The sequence below is a fragment of the Carassius carassius genome, chromosome 15 (assembly GCF_963082965.1).
Source record: "Carassius carassius chromosome 15, fCarCar2.1, whole genome shotgun sequence".
NCBI classification, from domain to species: Eukaryota; Metazoa; Chordata; class Actinopteri; order Cypriniformes; family Cyprinidae; genus Carassius; species Carassius carassius.
The window spans coordinates 30,032,032-30,050,778 of record NC_081769.1 but is presented as its reverse complement, the minus strand read 5'-3'; the positions used below and the strand labels follow the sequence as shown (position 1 = coordinate 30,050,778).

The window sequence follows — 18,747 nt, the reverse complement described above, 5'->3', positions numbered from 1 at the left end:
GCTTAAACCCTGATAATAGCTGCTTAAAGCTATATTTCTAATTCCTATTCAGTCGTGAGAGATACTAAGAAGGTTTTCTTTAACATTGCCGGAAATATAATTTAACAAACACATTTGGTGTAATGATTTTAAGTGTAAGGATCAATTAATAGGAGTTCATCTGTAGGCCTACTGAGGAATGATTTGGTATGTTTAAATTGTCTTATCTCTGTTTTCATGTAATTATGCATGCAGTGTAATTTGATATATAATGAATTCAAAATGCAAAACCGTTTCATTCTTTAAACAGTTTTTTTTCTGTTAATTAAGAGCACTTTTTCAAAATAGGTTAGGTTTATGACCCATTATGTAATAAGTAACGATGTGCAATAATAACTGCAATGCTGGTGGGAGGAATGAGGAAAAAGATTAAAAAGAGAAAGATTCACAAAACAATGCTCGGGTGTGGTGAAATAATCCTCTTGACTCACCTGATATTTCAGGTATTTCATCTGTAATACCTAAGTAAACTTAAAACTATAAGTTGATGCCTGCAATCATACTGTATAAAGTTCTTGTAACTCCTCCCCTACAACTCAGCTCCCATTCGCTGACTACTTTCATCAGCACATAAAAGACTGAACAAGAGTACAGTATTACATACATTGCTGCGGATCACAAGGCAAAATAAATTACAATCAAAATCCAAAAACCGAACAATGGATCCCAGCCAGTTTTCCAGTCAGCCTCCAGAAGCCTACAATTCATCTGGGAAATCAGGGATGCCTGAAGTGCCACCACCAGCATACCAGCACAATCCTGCTGGATATCCTCCCGCCTTTCCGAACCAGCCGGTCCCCCAGGGCCCGTACACCCAGGGGCCATATCCAGGACAGCCTGCGGTCACTGTACAGCCTGCTGTTTTTGTGACCGCCGCTCCACTGGCCAATCCAGTGCCAGATTACCTGCCCTATTCCATCTTCACCATGCTGTGCTGCTGCTTACCTCTGGGCATTGCTGCGCTGATTTATTCCATCTCAGTAAGTATATTAGTTTCATTAAATTTTGTTTAATTTCCTTAACATTTGTATAATCATTAAGTATAAAGTATAAAACATGTTTGTAGTATTTAATATAGTAATCATCTATCAAAGGTTGGTCAAAATAAATGGATGAATCATTCTTTCTAGATGGAAATATATTTTTATATTATACCTTATATCTTTTTGAACAAAACAGAAAAAAAAAATCTAAATGTCATGAAAATATGTTTTATGATTGGTAAAATAATTTATATGGTATATTTTATTTTATCACACACACATATATAAATATGTGTGTGTGTGTGTGTGTGTGTGTGTGTGTGTGTGTGTGTGTGTGTGTGTGTGTGTGTGTGTGTATATATTAAGTATGTGGTTGATCTATTATGTGGTTGATCTATTACCTAAAATGATATTGATTTTTTTTTTAAATCCCCTACATTGCTCCCATGCTGCCCAAATAATTTTAGTGAACATGTACTTAAACAATTTATGATTTTAATAACTAGAAAAAGGAAATACAGTTGACTGCTAAATAGGTGAGAGGCTTGTTAAAGCATAAGCTGTATTAGTGGTCACACTAATATGTAGACATTATAATAAGATCTTTCTTGTAACTTCCCTAACTGAACAATTAATTTCCTGTAAATGACTGCCAGCTGTAAAGATGAAGGTGTGGCATTGGATACACCCTGAACAACAGTGTTAAGGGGGAAAAAGTATTCACATTATATAAGTTATTATTACTGTTGTACTGCAGTATAAATCATTTCACTGAAAGAAAAAACAAAAAATTAATAAATTATATTCTTATATTAATTTATAGTCTTTCTGCAGGATACAGTTCACAAATCAGAATGCCTCTGTTCGACTAAATGAATCATCATTATAATGTTATTTTTAACAAGAAATACTGGTCAGGCCAGTAGATTGGGGACAGTGTTGGGAAGGTACTTTGGAAATTTAATATGTTACAGATTACAAGTTACCCTATTTAAAATGTAATAAATAATGTAACTATTTTGATTACTTTATTAAAGTAATGTAACAGATTTCATTTGATTACTTTTTGATCACTTTTCTAAATTTCTAACAAATATTTTCAGCTGTTAATCATTTTAAACATTTAAGCCTGGCCTTAACTTTACAGTACACAACACTGATTACTGTCAGACTTTTAAGCCTTCATCACTTGAATTAAGATTATAATAATTAAATTTAAAGCACCACCACTACAAAATCAGACTTTAGCAACACTTTATTTTGAGATCATTCAGAGATAAAAAATTAATATAAAATCATAAAATAGTTTTAATAGCCATGATACTGTTTTTTAAATTAAATCTTTACATAGCTTTGACAGAAACATACATTTTTAATCTTGAAAAATAAAGCTTGGCGTGTGTGTGTGTGTGTGTGTGTGTGTGTGTGTGTGTGTGTGTGTGTGTGTGTGTGAAGATATTTGTGTGTGTGTGTGTGCGTTTGTGAGACCCTGGACCACAAGACAAGTTTTAAGTGTCAATTTTTAAAAATTGAGATTTTTGCATCATCTGAAACTGAATAAATAAGCTCTCCATTGATGCATGGTTTGTTAGGACAGGACAATATTTGTCTGAGATACAAATATTTGAAAATCTGGAATCTGAGAAAATTGACTTTAAAATTGTCCAAATAAAGTCCTTTACAATGCATTTTACTAAACAAAAAATGTATTTAATTATTAACTAAATATCTTCATGGAACATGATCTTTACTTAATATCCTAACGATATTTTGCATAAAAGAAAAATAGATCATTTTGACATAGTATTTTTGGCTATTCCTACAAATATACCCGTGCGACTTAAGACTGTTTTTTTGGTCCAGGGTCAAATATACAGTATATATATACCATATTTTCCAGACTATAAGTCGCACTTTTTTTTCATAGTTTGGCTGGTCCTGCGACTTATTTATCAAAATCAACTTGACATGAACTGAGAGAAATGAACTAAGAGAAAACATTACCATCTACAGCCGCGAGAGGCCCCTCTCGCGGCTGTAGATGGTAATGTTTTCTCTTGGTTCTTGGTTCTAAATAAATACGACTTATAGTCCAGTGCGACTTATATATGTTTTTTTCCTCATCATGATGTATTTTTCGACTGATGCGACTTATACTCAGGTGCGACTTATAGTCTGAAAAATACAGTGTATATATATACTGTATATATATATATATATATATATATATATATATATATATATATATATACATCGCCAACAGTGTCTCTCGACCAGCACCTTTCTCCGGCTGGACGGAAGATTGCAATGGGCTGAAGCACTGTTGTTCCAAGAGACGGTGATCACCTCGTCTGTACAAAGTTTCATTAGTCATTTCAAGGAAGTGTTTGGGCGCCCCAACTATTACAGTTATGTCAAGGTAAAAGATCTGTTTCTGAGAATTCCCTGGAATTCCGAACTCTAGCTGCGGCAAGTGGGTGGAATGAAAAGGCCCTCCTTACGGATTAAACCCCATGCTTCACCTCCAGCTCGCCATTTATGATGACAATTTGGGGTTAGAAAAATTCATGCAACAAGCTCTCCGAGTTCATCTAAGATCACAATCCTGCTATCGAGAAACTCATGCTCCAGTCCCCGTTCCCCATCAGAACTTATCCAAAGAATCCTCAGAACCTAAGTCGGAAAAGACGCAAGTGGAAACCCACAAGCTGTCTCAAGCAGAACGTAACTGTCGGCGAAAACTAAACCTATGCCTCTACTGTGGGAAAAAAGGACATTTTGTACGAACATGCCCGTCTAGCCCGCCTCGTGTTTACATTGATGATATTCTCATCTTCTCCTGCATTAGAACCGAAAATCAATGCCATCTCTCCCAAGTACTCTAACGACTCCGAGAGATTTCCCTGTTCTTGAAAGCAGAGAAGTGGATTTTCCACCAGACCTCCATCAAATTCTTGGGTTACCACCTCTGCGAGAGAGGAGTTAGGATGGTTGACCATAAGACCCAATCCATCACCTCCTGGCCCACTCCTAAGTCAATCAATGATTTACAGAGATTCCTGGGTTTTGCAAACTTTTACCGCCGGTTCATAAACCAGTACAGCATGATAACAGTGCCATTAACATCGCTCCTGAAGGGGAAGCCAAAGACCCTTCACTGGACTCCCAGACGCTGAACATGCCTTTCAAACACTGAAAACCGCCTTCACCACTGCTCCTCTGCTCCATCATCCAGACCCAGCAAAGAAGTTCTTTGTCGAGGTGGACGCTTCAAAAACAGGTGCGGGGGCCATCCTGTCGCAGTACCCAGAGATCTCGTCCAAATCCATGCCTTGTGCATTTTTCTCCCGAAAATTATCCCCTGCTGAAAGAAACTACGATATTGGTAACCGCGAACTCCTAGCTGTGAAACTCGCCCTGGAAGAATGGAGACACTGGTTGGAGGGGGCTAGGCATCCGTTTCTCGTGCTTACCAACCACAAGAACCTCCAGTACTTTAAAGAAGCCAAGAGGCTTAACCATTGCCAAGCTCGATGGGCTCTGTTCTTTACCCGGTTTCACTTTCAGATATCCTACCATCCAGGGTCAAAGAACACAAGAGCAGATACCCTGTCACGTCTCCACACTCCCGAGGAAACCATAGAAGAACCAGAAACCATCCTTCCAACAAAGTTATTCATCAACCCCATCCAGTGGGACCTTGATGAACAGATCCTCGAGCTGTCACAAAACATGCCCATTCCTCCAGAGTGTGCCGCTGACAAAATCTACGTGCTTGAAGATCTCTGCACTTCCCTCATCTCCTCCACTCACTCATCTGTTGAAACAGGCTACCCCGGCATCAGCAAAACATACTCCACCCTTCAGCAGAAATACTGGTGGCCAAAAATGCAGGACGACAACAATAAGCTTAACTTCCAGTTACCACCCACAGACAAATGGTTTCAGGGACCAGTCAAACCCGGTCCCATCCATCCCACACCGATCACACTCCCCTGAGTACTAATCACCTGCACCTGCTCACCATCAGCAATCTCATCACAGCGCACTATAAAGCACTCACCACAACCCCAGTTCGATGTCAAGCCTCCAACAGGGACAGACCATAGACAATTGTCTGTGGATCGTCTAGTGGATTCAAAGACGTAATGTATATGCACCTTTTGAAACAATAACCTTTGTGTCCTTGTGCTACTGCCCCCAGGATTCCTGAATATTCATCTGTTACCTGAGTTCCAACGATCTTCCAAGTCTCCTGTGCAGGGCCGTCGCTAGTGGGGTGAAAGGTGGTGATGATTATAGGGGCCCACGGCTGAAGAGGGGCCCCCAACGATCTCAACAGAAAAAGATGTGAAGGAGCCCAATTCAGCACCGGCGCGCGGTGTTCTGTGTGCACAGGGCACATTCAAAGAGACGCATCTCAAAACCAATGAACACTGAATTTGCCTCTTCTTGCTTTGAATTGACAAATACATACAAAATGATGTCAAAATAGTCTTGGAAAGTATGTTCGAAAAAACTGTCGGTTATGTCTTAAGTGAAAGTTAACAGTGCAGAAAAAATCGGATGTGTATTATTATAATGGATGCATTGTCTCGTAAAGTGACCATGCCTAATTTTAATTTTAATGGTAATCCATGAAAATGAAAGCCAGAAAATCACTTACTGCTCTTGAATTAATTACTTTGTAGCTTTAACAATAATTAATCCACAGTCAAACTTATTATTCAGACACAAGATATAATTTTTTGTCATTTTTTTATTTGTGGGTGCAGAGCACTATTCATTTATGTAACCTACAACATAATAAAGCGAACTGTGAAATATTATACCCAAAAATTCTTCATACTGTGGACTACCAGTGAAATTGATAAACTATTTGGGACCAAAAATTATTCAGACACTTTGACCTGACCATGTTTTGCTTAAGTGTTTCTTCTTTAATTGCTAATTAACCACAGAGTGAACAAAATTAAGCATTGCTTGGTAAATGGTCAACAAAGTATTGAGAGTTGTGTAAATATTGGCATACTAACAGTTGTCTAAAGTTTTGTTTGATTGTAATCCATTACACACCTTTTTCTCAAAGTTTTCTGGCATTATCAAGATACATTTGTTCTGACAGTTTAACTGTAAGTTCTTGTTCTATTTTATTACCATGATCTAAACTATAGCAAATAAATTATGATAATGTGAGAAATGTTAAAGGTATCTAAATACATTTTGGTCTGACTGTAAAATTTATTTTACACTGAAGACTATGCAGTGCTATTTTACATTTGATTATTCGGTTTCTGTACTTACACTTACAGTACACATACAAACTTAAACAAGCTTAAACATGGTGTAAATAGTACAAATAAATAAATAGAATGAACATGCAAATTAAACCATTTCAAAAAGGGCCCACTGGTAGAACCTGCACCGGGGCCCCGTGAACCCCAGCTACGACCCTGCTCCTGTGTTTCATCCAAGCTCACTTGAAAACTTCTGCGTCTGAAAGAGAAAGAGAAAAGTATTAACGAACTGTGACTGTGTGGCATTGACATATCTGCGAAGGATGTACTCACCTGTTTTCAGCCTCGCACAAACCCAGTGATTTGCACCAAACCCGCACCTGAAACCACCGATTACTTACCTCGTACTTGTTATTCTGTAAATAAACACTGTAGTTGGATTCACTTACCTCTGCCTCTCATTACTATCCTGACACACAGAGTATGTTTTACAAGTAAATACACATATTTTAGTCTTTGTACTTTGTGCAAAATGTCACATTTAATTCAAATTGTTACTTATGGAAGCCTGTTTCTACCATGTGATAAAAATATAATAAATAATAATTTTTGTAAACAAAAAAAGTAAGTGCAACTTTGTATCAATAAAAAAAATTTTTTGGCAATTTTATTTCTCACAATTATTTTATCTAGCAAAATGTAGTAATTTTTGAGAACAAATATGGCTTACATCATATATTTTACAATTGTTTTCACAGACTCGAGATGCCAACAACTCAGGACAGCGAGAATTAGCAGAGAAGAACTCCAAAACTGCACGTACCCTGAATCATGTCGCCCTTGTTATTGGCCTCGTTATCATTGTAGTGATCATCATCAGCCAGATTGTGATTCGGACTGTTAGATAAAAGCTGACATGGTTATATGCAGATTACAAACTGATTTGATTTTCTGTATTTTGAATGTTACTAGTTCAGTTTATCATTACTCTAATATGCGTTGAGGCTAATTGTTGTATGTTTAAACCAATGAAAGCTACCACACAGTTTTCTGTTGACTTTACAGTACTGTTGTAATGTACTAAGACATTTATCTTATGTTACATATTTTGTGTGTAGCTGTGCTAATTATATATATATATATATATATATATATATATATATATATATATATATATATATATATATATATATATATAACTTAGCATATATGTGTATTTAGGTACATATGTACATAAATCTGACTATCTTTTTGTTGTTGTTATTTACCACCACATTTATCATGCATGAAGTGATGAGTCTGGCAGTTAATCTGAGAGGATTATACAACCCACATATTGAGTATCTTTAAACAAACACCCAAACAATTTAACAATGTGAGGATAAATTATTTAAAAAAATAAGTGACAAAATGATTTGAGTTATTACCCACAGTACCTGCCACATTTTAAGAAATGAATGTCATCAGAAAAGCACAACAACCAAAAATAACCCACTACAGAGACAGTTTCCAGTGCCAGCTTAAACAGAAATGAAAGTGTTGTCAAATAATCAAATCAGAAGGCACAAACAAACATTTTCTTTTTAAATCAGAAATGATGTTCTTTTAAAACACAGGTAAAGTTATAGACATGGACTGCTGAGACGAGGAAACTATAGTTAGTATTTATTGCTTGAATTCATTTTTTTTTTTTCAGAATAAAACATCAATTTTCTACATTTCTACAGTAATACCATATTGAAATAAATGACAAATCAAAAAAAAATAAAAGAAAGAAATACTTAAAAAATATATATATATTTGGTGTAGATTTAGTTTTCTATTATGTGAAATGTGGCTCAGCTTTTGTAAATAAAAACTGTAGCTGGAGGAGAGGAAGAGCCCAGCCCCAGGGAGTACAAGGACACATGCAAACCATGTTTGTGTTTTTTTTTATTTTTTACTAACACAGATATTGTTATATTAAAACAACAATTAAAACATCCATTTTTTAATAAAATCCATAAAAGTAATCACTCTCCTCAGATTTAAGGATTCATAATGAATACGCATCTGCAGTAGCCCACAGCTGCCAACAAACTCCCCCACACTAGGTGCTGAAGAACTGCAAATAAACAGCTTTCGTTTTAGAGCTTTGCTGCAGCCATCATCTTCTCAAGGTGCAAACATGAAATAAACCGCTTTGGTCATGTGACAATTTGCACTAATCATGCGAAACTGCACATATTTAATCGAGACCCTTTATTTTTTCCCTTATTTGCAGGAAGTGCACTAAAACATCAGTCAGTAAGGTTTTAGAACTTTTAAATGAAAACGTACTCTGATTTATTTCATCGCCGAAGCGAACCAGAGTGAATCGTGCGCACGGCAGAGAACGCAGTACTCGTTCGTTGCGTTTAGTAACCGAGTACGTTCTCTTACGAGAGCTCTCTCGTACTGCGTCTTAGCTAAGACGCTACGGGAACCCAATGTAAAACGCCGTGCGCGCAGGGATCACACACCAATAAACGCCCAGGATTTACAGTGCACCGTCACTGAGGGACTCACAGAGAGTCCAGGACAGAAAAGGGGGAAAGCCCTCCGTCCCATATCTAGCAGCATCCTTAGATGCGGCAATATGACATCACACAGCCGAGGTAAGGCCTGACCAATGTGGCAATGTGGGTCTTACGCAATACTGCCCATATAACAGTCGGCAGCGCTCATGAACTCATTCCCTCAGGGCCCTGATTCGACTATACCGACAGCAGCCTTGCTTGCAAGGCGGGAACCTCCAGGTTATAGAACCTGATAAATGTAGACGGCGAGGCCCAACCTGCCGCCATACATATATCCTGCAAGGAGATCCCAGTAGACCACGCCCACGACGAGGCGACGCCTCTTGTGGAGTGTGCTCTGATGCCCAACGGGCACTGCAGGCCCCTGGAAGCGTAAGCTAATGCTATGGCGTCAACTATCCATCTGGATAGAGTCTGTCTCAAAACAGCCATTCCCTTGGAACGTCCACCGAACGAGACAAACATCTGCTCTGTCTGCCGAACGGCAGCAGAGCGAGACACATAAGCTCTTAAAACCCTGACAGGGCAAAGAAGACTCGAGTCTCTATCCTCTCCTGACACCGGCAGGGCAGACATGGCAATAACCTGAGCCCGAAACGGCTTGTTGAGGGATTTCGGCACATAACCGTGCCTAGGTTTGAGTATGACCCTTGAGTCATTAGGCCCAAACTCCAAGCACGACTGGCTCACCGAGAGCGCGTGCAGATCACCCACATGCTTCACTGAAGCGAAAGCCAACAAGAATACTGTCTTGAACGACAGATGCTGAAGGCTAACTGATTGGATAGGCTCAAAAGGGGGACCCTTCATGGCCTCCAAAACCGCCGTGAGGTCCCACATAGGGACTGATGGAGGTCTGGGAGGATTCAGCCTCCTAGCTCCTCTGAGGAACCGGATGACCAAATCATTCCTTCCTATTGACTGACTGAGCGCTGTTTCAGAAAACGCTGCGATGGCCGCCACATAAACTTTGAGCGTGGATGGGGCTCTGCCCTTATCCAACAGCTCATGCAGGAAGGAGAGAACCTCCGTCACCTCACAACTAAGGGGTGAACATCCTCGAGCTGTGCACCAGCTGGAGAACACCGACCACTTCGAGGCATACAGACGTCGTGTCGACGGAGCTCTAGCCTGAGTGATGGTATTTAGCACTCCCACTGCGAGGTCAGCGGGTAACCGTTGAGCGCCCACACATGGAGGGACCACAACTCCGGTTGAGGGTGCCAAATCGAGCCCCTGGCCTGCGAGAGGATGTCAGCCGGACTGTTTGCGGGTGTAGAGACCATTTGCCCGTAGGAACATTGCCTCTGGACAGCCTGTCTGGACCCAGATTCTGTAGCCCAGGCACATGCACTGCCCTCAGTGAACGCACATTGCGCTGAGCCCAAACCAGGAGGCGTTCCACTAGCCTGTACAGGTTTCGGGACCCGAGACCGCCCTGGCGATTTATGTAGGACACCACAGACATGTTGTCCGAACGGACTAAGACGTGGTGATCCTTGATATGAGGACAAAAGCGCATCAGCGCGTTCTCCACTGCCAGCATTTCCAGACAGTTGATATGATGGAGCTTTTCCCGTTCTGACCATAGGCCAAAGGACGGTCTGCCCTCGAGCAGCACTCCCCATCCCGAAGTGGAGGCGTCCGTCGACACCATCTTCACATTCGGGGAAGTCCCCAGGCTTACACCTGATCGGTACAAGCCGTTCGCTGTCCAAGGTGCCAGAGCCGTGACACAGCTCTGATTGACCTTGAAATGCAGCCGGCCAGACGCCCACGCTCTGCGCAGCACCCGTGCCTTCAGCCAGAACTGCAGGGGGCGCCTGCGGAGCAGGCCCAGCTGCAGAGCCGGAGATGCTGAGGCCATGAGGCCCAGCATCCTCTGACAGTGTTTGAGCGACACGTCATGGAACACGAGTTCAGAACTATACCCAGAAACAGAATCGTCTGACTGGGGTTCAGCGAACTCTTCGCCCATCGATCGAGCAAAACGGCCCTGTGGTCCACGAGCTCCGCTCGTGATCGGGCCAGAACCAGCCAGTCGTCCAAATAATTCAGCACTCGCATGCCTCTGAGCCTGAGAGGAGCGAGCGCTGCATCCATGCATCTCGTAAACGTACGAGGAGCCACGGACAAGCCGAACGGCAGGACTGTAAACTGGTATGCCTGGCCCTCGAAGGCGAATCTCAAATATCGCCTGTGGTTTGACGCTATCTGTATTTGAAAATATGCGTCCTTCAGATCTATTGACATGAACCAGTCCCCTCTGCGAATCTGCACGAGGAGCTTCCTGGTCGTAAGCATTTTGAAACTGCGTTTCATCAATACCTTGTTCAGCTGTCTTAGATCCAGTATGGGCCTGAGACCCCCGTCTCTCTTGGGCACCAGAAAGTATCTGCTGTACAGCCCTCCCTCGCTTTGAGCTTGAGACACAGGCTCTATAGCCCCTTTGCTCAACAGTTTTGATATTTCGGCCCGAAGTATGTGTGCTACTTCTGTTTTGACCGTAGTTTCGACGCGCGCTGAAAAGCGCGGAGGGCGTCGAGAAAACTGTAGCGAGTAGCCTCTCTTTATAATGCCTAGCACCCAAACCGAAACCCCTGGAAGCGCTGACCATGCATCTGCATGAATGGCTAAGGGCTGGATGCGAAGCGCGCTCTGTTGACCGGGCAACGGCAGCGCTCGGGTGTGCTGCGCATTTGAGGCGGGGAGCGCGCTGATCACAGCGGGCAGATCGCTCCTCCTCGACCCCGTCTCGGTGCTTAACCGACTGGGGGAAGGCTGAGCAGGTCCCGTGGGACTCGATATGTTTGCGAGTAACTGTGGGCTGCATATGTGCACATTTACCACTTTCAACTCGCTGTCTGCTTGTGCAGAGCGCACATGCACGGGCCTCGGTTTTACAGAGGCCGCGCGCCGTATGTGACATAGTGTATGTGGGCACTGAGGGGTTGGCACGCTTACTATGCGGCGCGCTCGACCGATCTGTGTCGATCTTATGTGCGCGAGCCCTGTGTGCAGGGCTGTGCTTACATGTGGAGATGGGCACTGAGGAGTGGGCATCGTCACCGCATTTATAGCACCATCGGCTGTGGCAGGACGAGCGTGCATGGATTTCGTTTTTACAGAAACCACATGACGCGTGTGACATAGTAATTGTGGGCACTGAGGGGTGGGCACGCTTACTATGCAGTGTGCGCGATCGACTTGAGTCGCTTTTATGGGCGCAGGCCCTATGTGCAGGGCTGTGCTTACATGTGGAGATGGGCACTGAGGAGTGGGCATCGTCCTTACATTTATAGCACCATCGGCCGTGGCCGGAACACCAGAAAACACACTCTTTTCGTGAAACATCTGGGCAGCCGTGATAACGGCTTTTGTGTGCAGGCAAGCGGGCACTCGTGCAGGCTTGCGCATTGCAGAAGACACTGAGGCAGTCACAACTCTTGGAACTGCAACAGCGGCGCGCTTGGGTCAGAGCTCGGGTCAGAGCTTTCGGGGCTTCTGGCTTCATCGCAATCCTCTGCCGCGGCTCCCGCGGCGCGGGGCGACGGCTTGAAGAGCGAGAACGGGGTCCCGAGCTGCGTTGCTGACGCTGTCGCGATGACGCAGTTGGAGGTGGTGGGCGTGGCTGAGAGCTCTGTGGGGCCGGCCTAGAGCGGCTAGCTGCAGAACCGGAGCGCTTCGGCAAGAAGTGCTTGAACGCCAGCGAAGCTTTCAGGGCCTCGGCGAATCTCTCCACAAACTCGTTGACAGATGATCCGAAGAGGCCAGCAGGAGTCAGCGGCGCGTTGAGGAACGCAGCGCGCTCAGATTCCTTGATGTCAGAAAGCGTCAGCCACAAATGCCTCTCAGTCACCGTAGCGGAAGCCATAACCCGCCCCATGGCCTGTGCAGCGGACTTAGTAGCGCGGAGGGAGAGATCCGAAGCACTCCTCAGATCCGCGAGACAGATCGCTTCAGGTCCCATCTCATCCAGCTTGCGGAGGAGATCGCCCTGGAAAATCTGCAGCGTGGCCATGGTGTGTAGCGCAGACGCAGCCTGCCCAGCAGCAGAGAAGATCCGTGCGAGCAGCGATGACGTCATGCGGCAGGCTTTGGATGGCAACGCCGCCTTAGTCCGCCGTCCAGCAGAGGGCGGGCAAAGGTGCGCTGCTATAGCCTGTTCCACCGGCGGAAGTGACAGGTAGCCTCTGTTTTTAGCACCGTCCAGTGCGGAGAATGCTGGCGAAACAGATGAACAGATTCTCGCCGAAAATGGAGCGTTCCAAGCTTTCGCCACTTCTTCGTGAAGCTCAGGAAGAAAGGGGGCTGCTTTGAGCTTGAAGATGAACGCTCATCCGGGAGATAGCTACCATCCAGCCGGGAACGTGAAGGGGGCGCTGGTGCAGACCACTCGAGGCCGAGGCTCGCTGCGGCCAGCGCGAGCACTCGCATCAGCTCTTTATCGATATCCCCCCGTCTGCTGGGCCTCTGAGCAGAGTGCGCGAGATCCACGGAGCTCGCCCAACCCTCACTGCCCGAAGCAAGCAGAGAGCACGTGTCCTCTTCCTTCGACGCGGGCCTGAGATCCACTTCCTCGGATGACGCGTCGGCAGACAGCGGACGCTGAACATCGGGAAGCGATGCAGGGGAGGCCGTCGAGGCGGAGGGAACCGGCGAGCTCGGCCGAGCTGGAGGCGGTTCCGGTAGGCGCTGCGAGCGGCGCTTCTTACGGCGCTGCGGCGCAGCGGATGATGCAGGCTTCGAGAAGGATGCCAGGCGAGTCCTCAGAGTCACCATAGGCAGTAGCTCGCAATGAGGGCAGCCGCCGTCAGCGAGCGCGAGCGCTGCATGGTCCTCACCGAGACAGGAGACGCAGATGACGTGACGGTCTCCTTCGCTGAGGGGGGCTCTGCATGAGCCGCACGAGGGCATCTTTAAAAAGACGCAGCTCTTTTTGTGAGTGTGCGTCGCAGGGCGAACACACACAGGACATATAAGGATACAAGGATATAAAGGATATAGGCGCCGGACAGCGCAGCAGGAACGGCAGTGGAAGACGGCAGTGGAGCCCAGCAGCTTCAGAATGGCTCGTCCCGCTGATATGCTTCTCAGACGGCGCTTGCTTCCTCCGTGATCCAGCGATGCGTGAGCTTCGCTGAAGAGATGAAAAATCAGGTGAGTCAGCCTTTTCGAGCTCCTTTTATAGGTTGGGCCACACCCGTTTCGGCGGGAAGTGGCAAGAAGGGCGCGAAGCGTTATTGGTCTGATGTTGCATCAGCCTGCGCTCCATAGGCTGTGCAGTTGCCGCAGAACAAGCCAATAAGCGGACGAGCCGTCTCGCCTATGGCTGTGTACTGCTGCAAATGCGCTTTACAAAAATACAAAATTAAGGATAATTTTTTGCTTCAGTATTTCGTGAAAAGAGACTTTTCCCGTAGCGTCTTAGCTAAGACGCAGTACGAGAGAGCTCTCGTAAGAGAACCTTTTTTATGGTCACTATTGTGACCGGCGGGATTAAATGGGTTAACATTTAGTTTTCTTCTGAAGTAAAGGAAACCGCGATTGTGAACCCACAAGGAACGCACATTGTAGGCTAGGTTGAAAACAGGGGTAAAGTTCTTGGCACTCAGGGGCGTCATGTACTCATTATTTTTGAGGGGGCACGAGTTTTGGGGGGGGGGGGTCGTCATGTGACACACAGCAACCACAGCAGCATGTATATTTTTTTTTTTTCATTTTATTCGAAACATCCCCAAAACGCATTAACTATAGTCTATCATGAAATATCTTGATTCTTGATTCTTGATTATGTTGGTCTATAGTGGGCGATGCTCAAAGTAATAATATAATCTATTAAATATTCATTAAAACCTGTGTACTAACATTTTTAATGACTGAGTTCATATTTAATGTAAATTTAACAATACTAATCATAACACTTTTATGGTGCAGAAAGTGAGCAAAGAACATTTACATTATCAAAAAACATTTTCCCTGACAGTCTAGTTCAAGCACACTCGAAAACTCCCATTAAAATCACTGACGCTGTTTACACTATGAAAGTAATATATCTTTTGTAATATATCGTAAACACTTTTGCACTTTGTTGTTTCTGACGAGAGAATTCGCAAAAAAGAGGTACTCAGTCAGCGAGCCAGTGAAGAAAACACTGCATTACAGCGATGACTCATCTGAACAGCTCTGATTGGTCATTGCATCATGAGCATCGTCTGTAATTGGTTAATGCGCAGTTCTGTACGTCTGTATTTGGCTCAGCGCCAGCCAGCAAACGCATATTTGATTTTTAACAGCTGATGATATGACGCACTGAACGCTCTAATTATGCAGGTGTTATTGTATTAAATGTAGAAAATATTAATCGGCTGTTTATTTATTCATTTAATGTCTTTTGGAAGCTGCATTAAAAATCCAATTGTCTCAAAAATCTGAGGTGGCACGTCACGCCCCCTCACGTTGAATAGGGATGACGCCTCTGTTCACTCCTCCCCTACAAATTGCATTTGCTGACTCGCATCATCAGCACAGACAAGCCTGAGCCAGACAAAAGAAATACATCTCAGCAGATCACAAGGCAAAGGATATTTCAATCAGAATCCAATAATCTGAAGAATGTATCCCAGCCAGTCTTTTAATCAGCCTCCAGGGGCCTTGAATTCATCTGAGAAATCAGCAATGTTGTATTCTTCTTCACCACCACCACCGTACCAGGCCAATCCTGCTGGATATCCTCCCTCTTTTCCAAGCCAGCCGGTCCCCCAAGGCCCCTACACCCAGTGGCCGCATCCAGGACAACCCGTGGTTGCTGTTCAGCCTGCAGTATTTGTGACAACCACTCCATTGGCTAATCTAGTGCCAGATTACTTTGCTTACTCTATTTTCACCATGCTGTGCTGCTGTTGGCCTCTGGGCATTGCTGCACTTGTTTTCTCCTGCTCTGTAAGTATTAGTCCATGTGCTTTACTTTTATTTCATTTCTTTATTTAGATGACAAATTGCTTCTAAATTGCTTCTTTTGTCAGAACAATTGTTGGGTTGATTATTATGTTTTTAAAGTTTTTCTGTTTTGAGCCTGAATAATTAATTGATCATTATCCTTTCATTGTTCTGCACTGTGGTTTGGAGAATGAGTTGATGAATTATATATATATATTATGTAATTAGAAAAAAAAATTCTTATATGATTATAGTAAACAGAGTGTATTTTTTAACACAGCAGTAATTTATTGAACATGACATAGCACTTTAAACTATTTTGTAACTAAGATACGGGTGATTGCCAAGAAGGCTATGCAAGCCTGTTAAATAGTCTGTAATAGTACTGTACTTGTGGTTAAAATGATATGTAAATAAGACAAGCTCTGTCATGTAACTGCCATGTTCCATAGATAAAGTGCGTGTACAAGTGGGTGTGTTCTTCTGTCTTTCGGTTTCCAGTAAATGACGGTCAGTTGGTAATAGGTGTGGCACTGGAGACCCCCTCAACAGCAACAGATCTTTAAGAAAATATATAGACCTATATTTTTAGTTTTAGTTATTTTGACTGCTTTAGAGCTGAATAGATCATTTCAATTATAAAAATAAATAAATAAAAACAAGGAAACTATCTTTATTTTTAAATTGCTAGCAAAACTGCATGTTTTCAAGTAGGCTAAAGGCAACACATTGAAATTTGAAGGTGGTAAGACCGTGTGTCTTGATTAAACATGTTAAAGAAACGTGGTATAAAGGGGAAGTTCATTCAAAACCTAAAATTAACCCATTATGTACTCACCCTCAATCCATCCTATATATATATATATATATATATATATATATATATATATATATATATATATATATATATCCTGCCACTTCTAAGCTTAATTATAGCAGTGAATGGTGGTCGAGGTTTTGAAGCCCAAAAAGTGTATCAATCCAACAGATCTTGGGGGTTAATAAATGTCTGAAGTGGTGTAATGGTGTAAGAAAAACATCAAATTTTTCAGAGAACTGGCAAATACACTGTAAAAAGGGAATTTTTAAAGTTATAAATAAAACAAAGACTTTTATATTGTTTTATCAGAAAATAAGACTTTCTACTTAAATTTGACTCTTTGAATTGAACTTGATTTTTTTTTACAGTGTCTAAAATGTGTTGAGTTTTTAAGTTAATCTGAAGAGCTTGATTAATTGGTTCAGGTGCATTAGAACTGGGTTAAGACCGCTGTTTGCTGTCTCTGTTTACACTCTGTCAATACAATAATGCAGCCTGAACTGGTCAAACTGATAGAAACGAACAGCCAGAATACAAAGCAAACAACTTAGAATGATGACCCGTGAACAAAACTATTTTATTTAACAACTCAGATCAGTAAAATGAAAGGTTTTCTGCAACCTTCTGGATTTAATGGCCTATTATTTGACAAGAATATTAACCATAATAATAGTAATTGGCATTAATACTAATAAATAAAATATGAAATGTTTAAAAATGTATGACATCTAGGTGTAACTTGGTAATATATTTAAATATAATAAATATATATTTAAATATATAGATACAAACATGTTGTGTTATGTTGTGTTGTTTGCTTGTTGGTACAGCATACATTTACCATCAAATAAACAGTACTTAATACAACCTAAAAATCTTCCATCAAATAAAAACAAAGCATTAAATGTTACTAAGAAACCCATCCACAGAATGGAGTTTGCCCGCTCTTTTGAGTACTCCCCCATCTGCCATTGGCTCAAAGCAACTCAGAGAACAGAAGTGGCTGACGCTGTGTTTCCCAATTGCTTTTACAGACTAGAAATGCCAACTTCGCAGGACAGCGAGAATTAGCAGAGAAGAACTCCAAAACGGCGCTCAACCTGAATCATGCTGCCTTCGGTATTGGCCTCATTTTCATTGTAATGTGTATTATTGTCAAAATTGTGTTGTGAGTTGATAAATGCCAATAAATACAGATTTGATTCTATGGATTGTAAATCCTGTTTGCTCAATGTCAGTATAGCCTGTTTATGACATATGCTATAAGGCTGATTATTGTATGTCTAGACTTTTTTTGGTTATCTTGTATGCAGCTGTGCTAATTTGAGCTTTTTATTACATACATTTTTATTATCTAAGTACATGTATTGACATAAAATACATTCACTGCCTATATCTTTCAAATGACTGTATATGAATTATTTTCTTACTCAATCACAGCCACTATCAAAACTCTTCATGTACACTTTTTTTTTCTTTTTTTAAAGTATTGTTAAACTTATGTTTAAAACCTTGAATAAACAAATAGATAAATATCTGATTAGCAATTTGCTGCATTTCCACAGTAATACAAATAAAATATTTTCAAAGATGTATGTATTAGTCAATTTTATTACCATCAATACACAATACACAGCCCTTTTTACACATACAGTCTTTACTGTTAAATTTTGTATTTTTAAAAATAATATATATATTTGCAATAATTCCAGTAAATTCGTACTGGCGATGCACTTCTATTCTGGGCCAGTCATAACATTCTGATGCAGTTTCAGATTGGAAAGGAAGCAAGCTGAAACAACCAAATACGAAAACTAATGATGAATGGTTATATTAGTGATGAACCAAAAAATATCCGTGCCAAATTTTACAGTGATTTTTATACTTCTAAATTATCCCAACAACATATGAATGATTTCTTTAAATCTTTACCTAATATAAACCAGCTGAGTGACTTAGATAAACATTTTTGTAACGCCTCTATCACACTGAAGGAGATAGAGGCAATTAACTCTTTAAAAGCCAACAAATTCCCCAAAACAGATGGACTCAGCTCAGAATTTGACATGCTTTTATAGTCATAGTATAGCACCATTCTTGTTAAAGGTTTATGAAGAAAGTATAAAAAAAATAGCTCTAGCCACCTTATGTCAAGGATTAATAACGCTTTT

The 18,747-nt window shown here is 42.0% G+C and overlaps 1 protein-coding gene across 3 annotated transcripts; it reads left to right on the top strand.

Annotated features, from left to right (window-relative positions):
• Positions 1-651: 651 nt before the first annotated feature.
• LOC132158842 (interferon-induced transmembrane protein 3-like) lies at positions 652-18,113 on the top strand. Of its 3 annotated transcripts, none has more exons than XM_059568438.1 (2): positions 652-1,019; positions 17,611-18,113. In XM_059568438.1, the coding sequence occupies exons 1-2, from the start codon at positions 699-701 to the stop codon at positions 17,746-17,748; spliced, it is 459 nt and encodes a 152-aa protein (XP_059424421.1). In that variant the 5' UTR covers positions 652-698; the 3' UTR covers positions 17,749-18,113. The 3 variants fall into 3 exon arrangements, with proteins under 3 accessions (XP_059424421.1, XP_059424419.1, XP_059424420.1); XM_059568436.1 differs by lacking the exon at positions 17,611-18,113 and adding an exon at positions 7,018-7,206; XM_059568437.1 differs by lacking the exon at positions 652-1,019 and adding an exon at positions 15,316-15,759.
• The last annotated feature ends 634 nt before the right edge of the window (positions 18,114-18,747 follow it).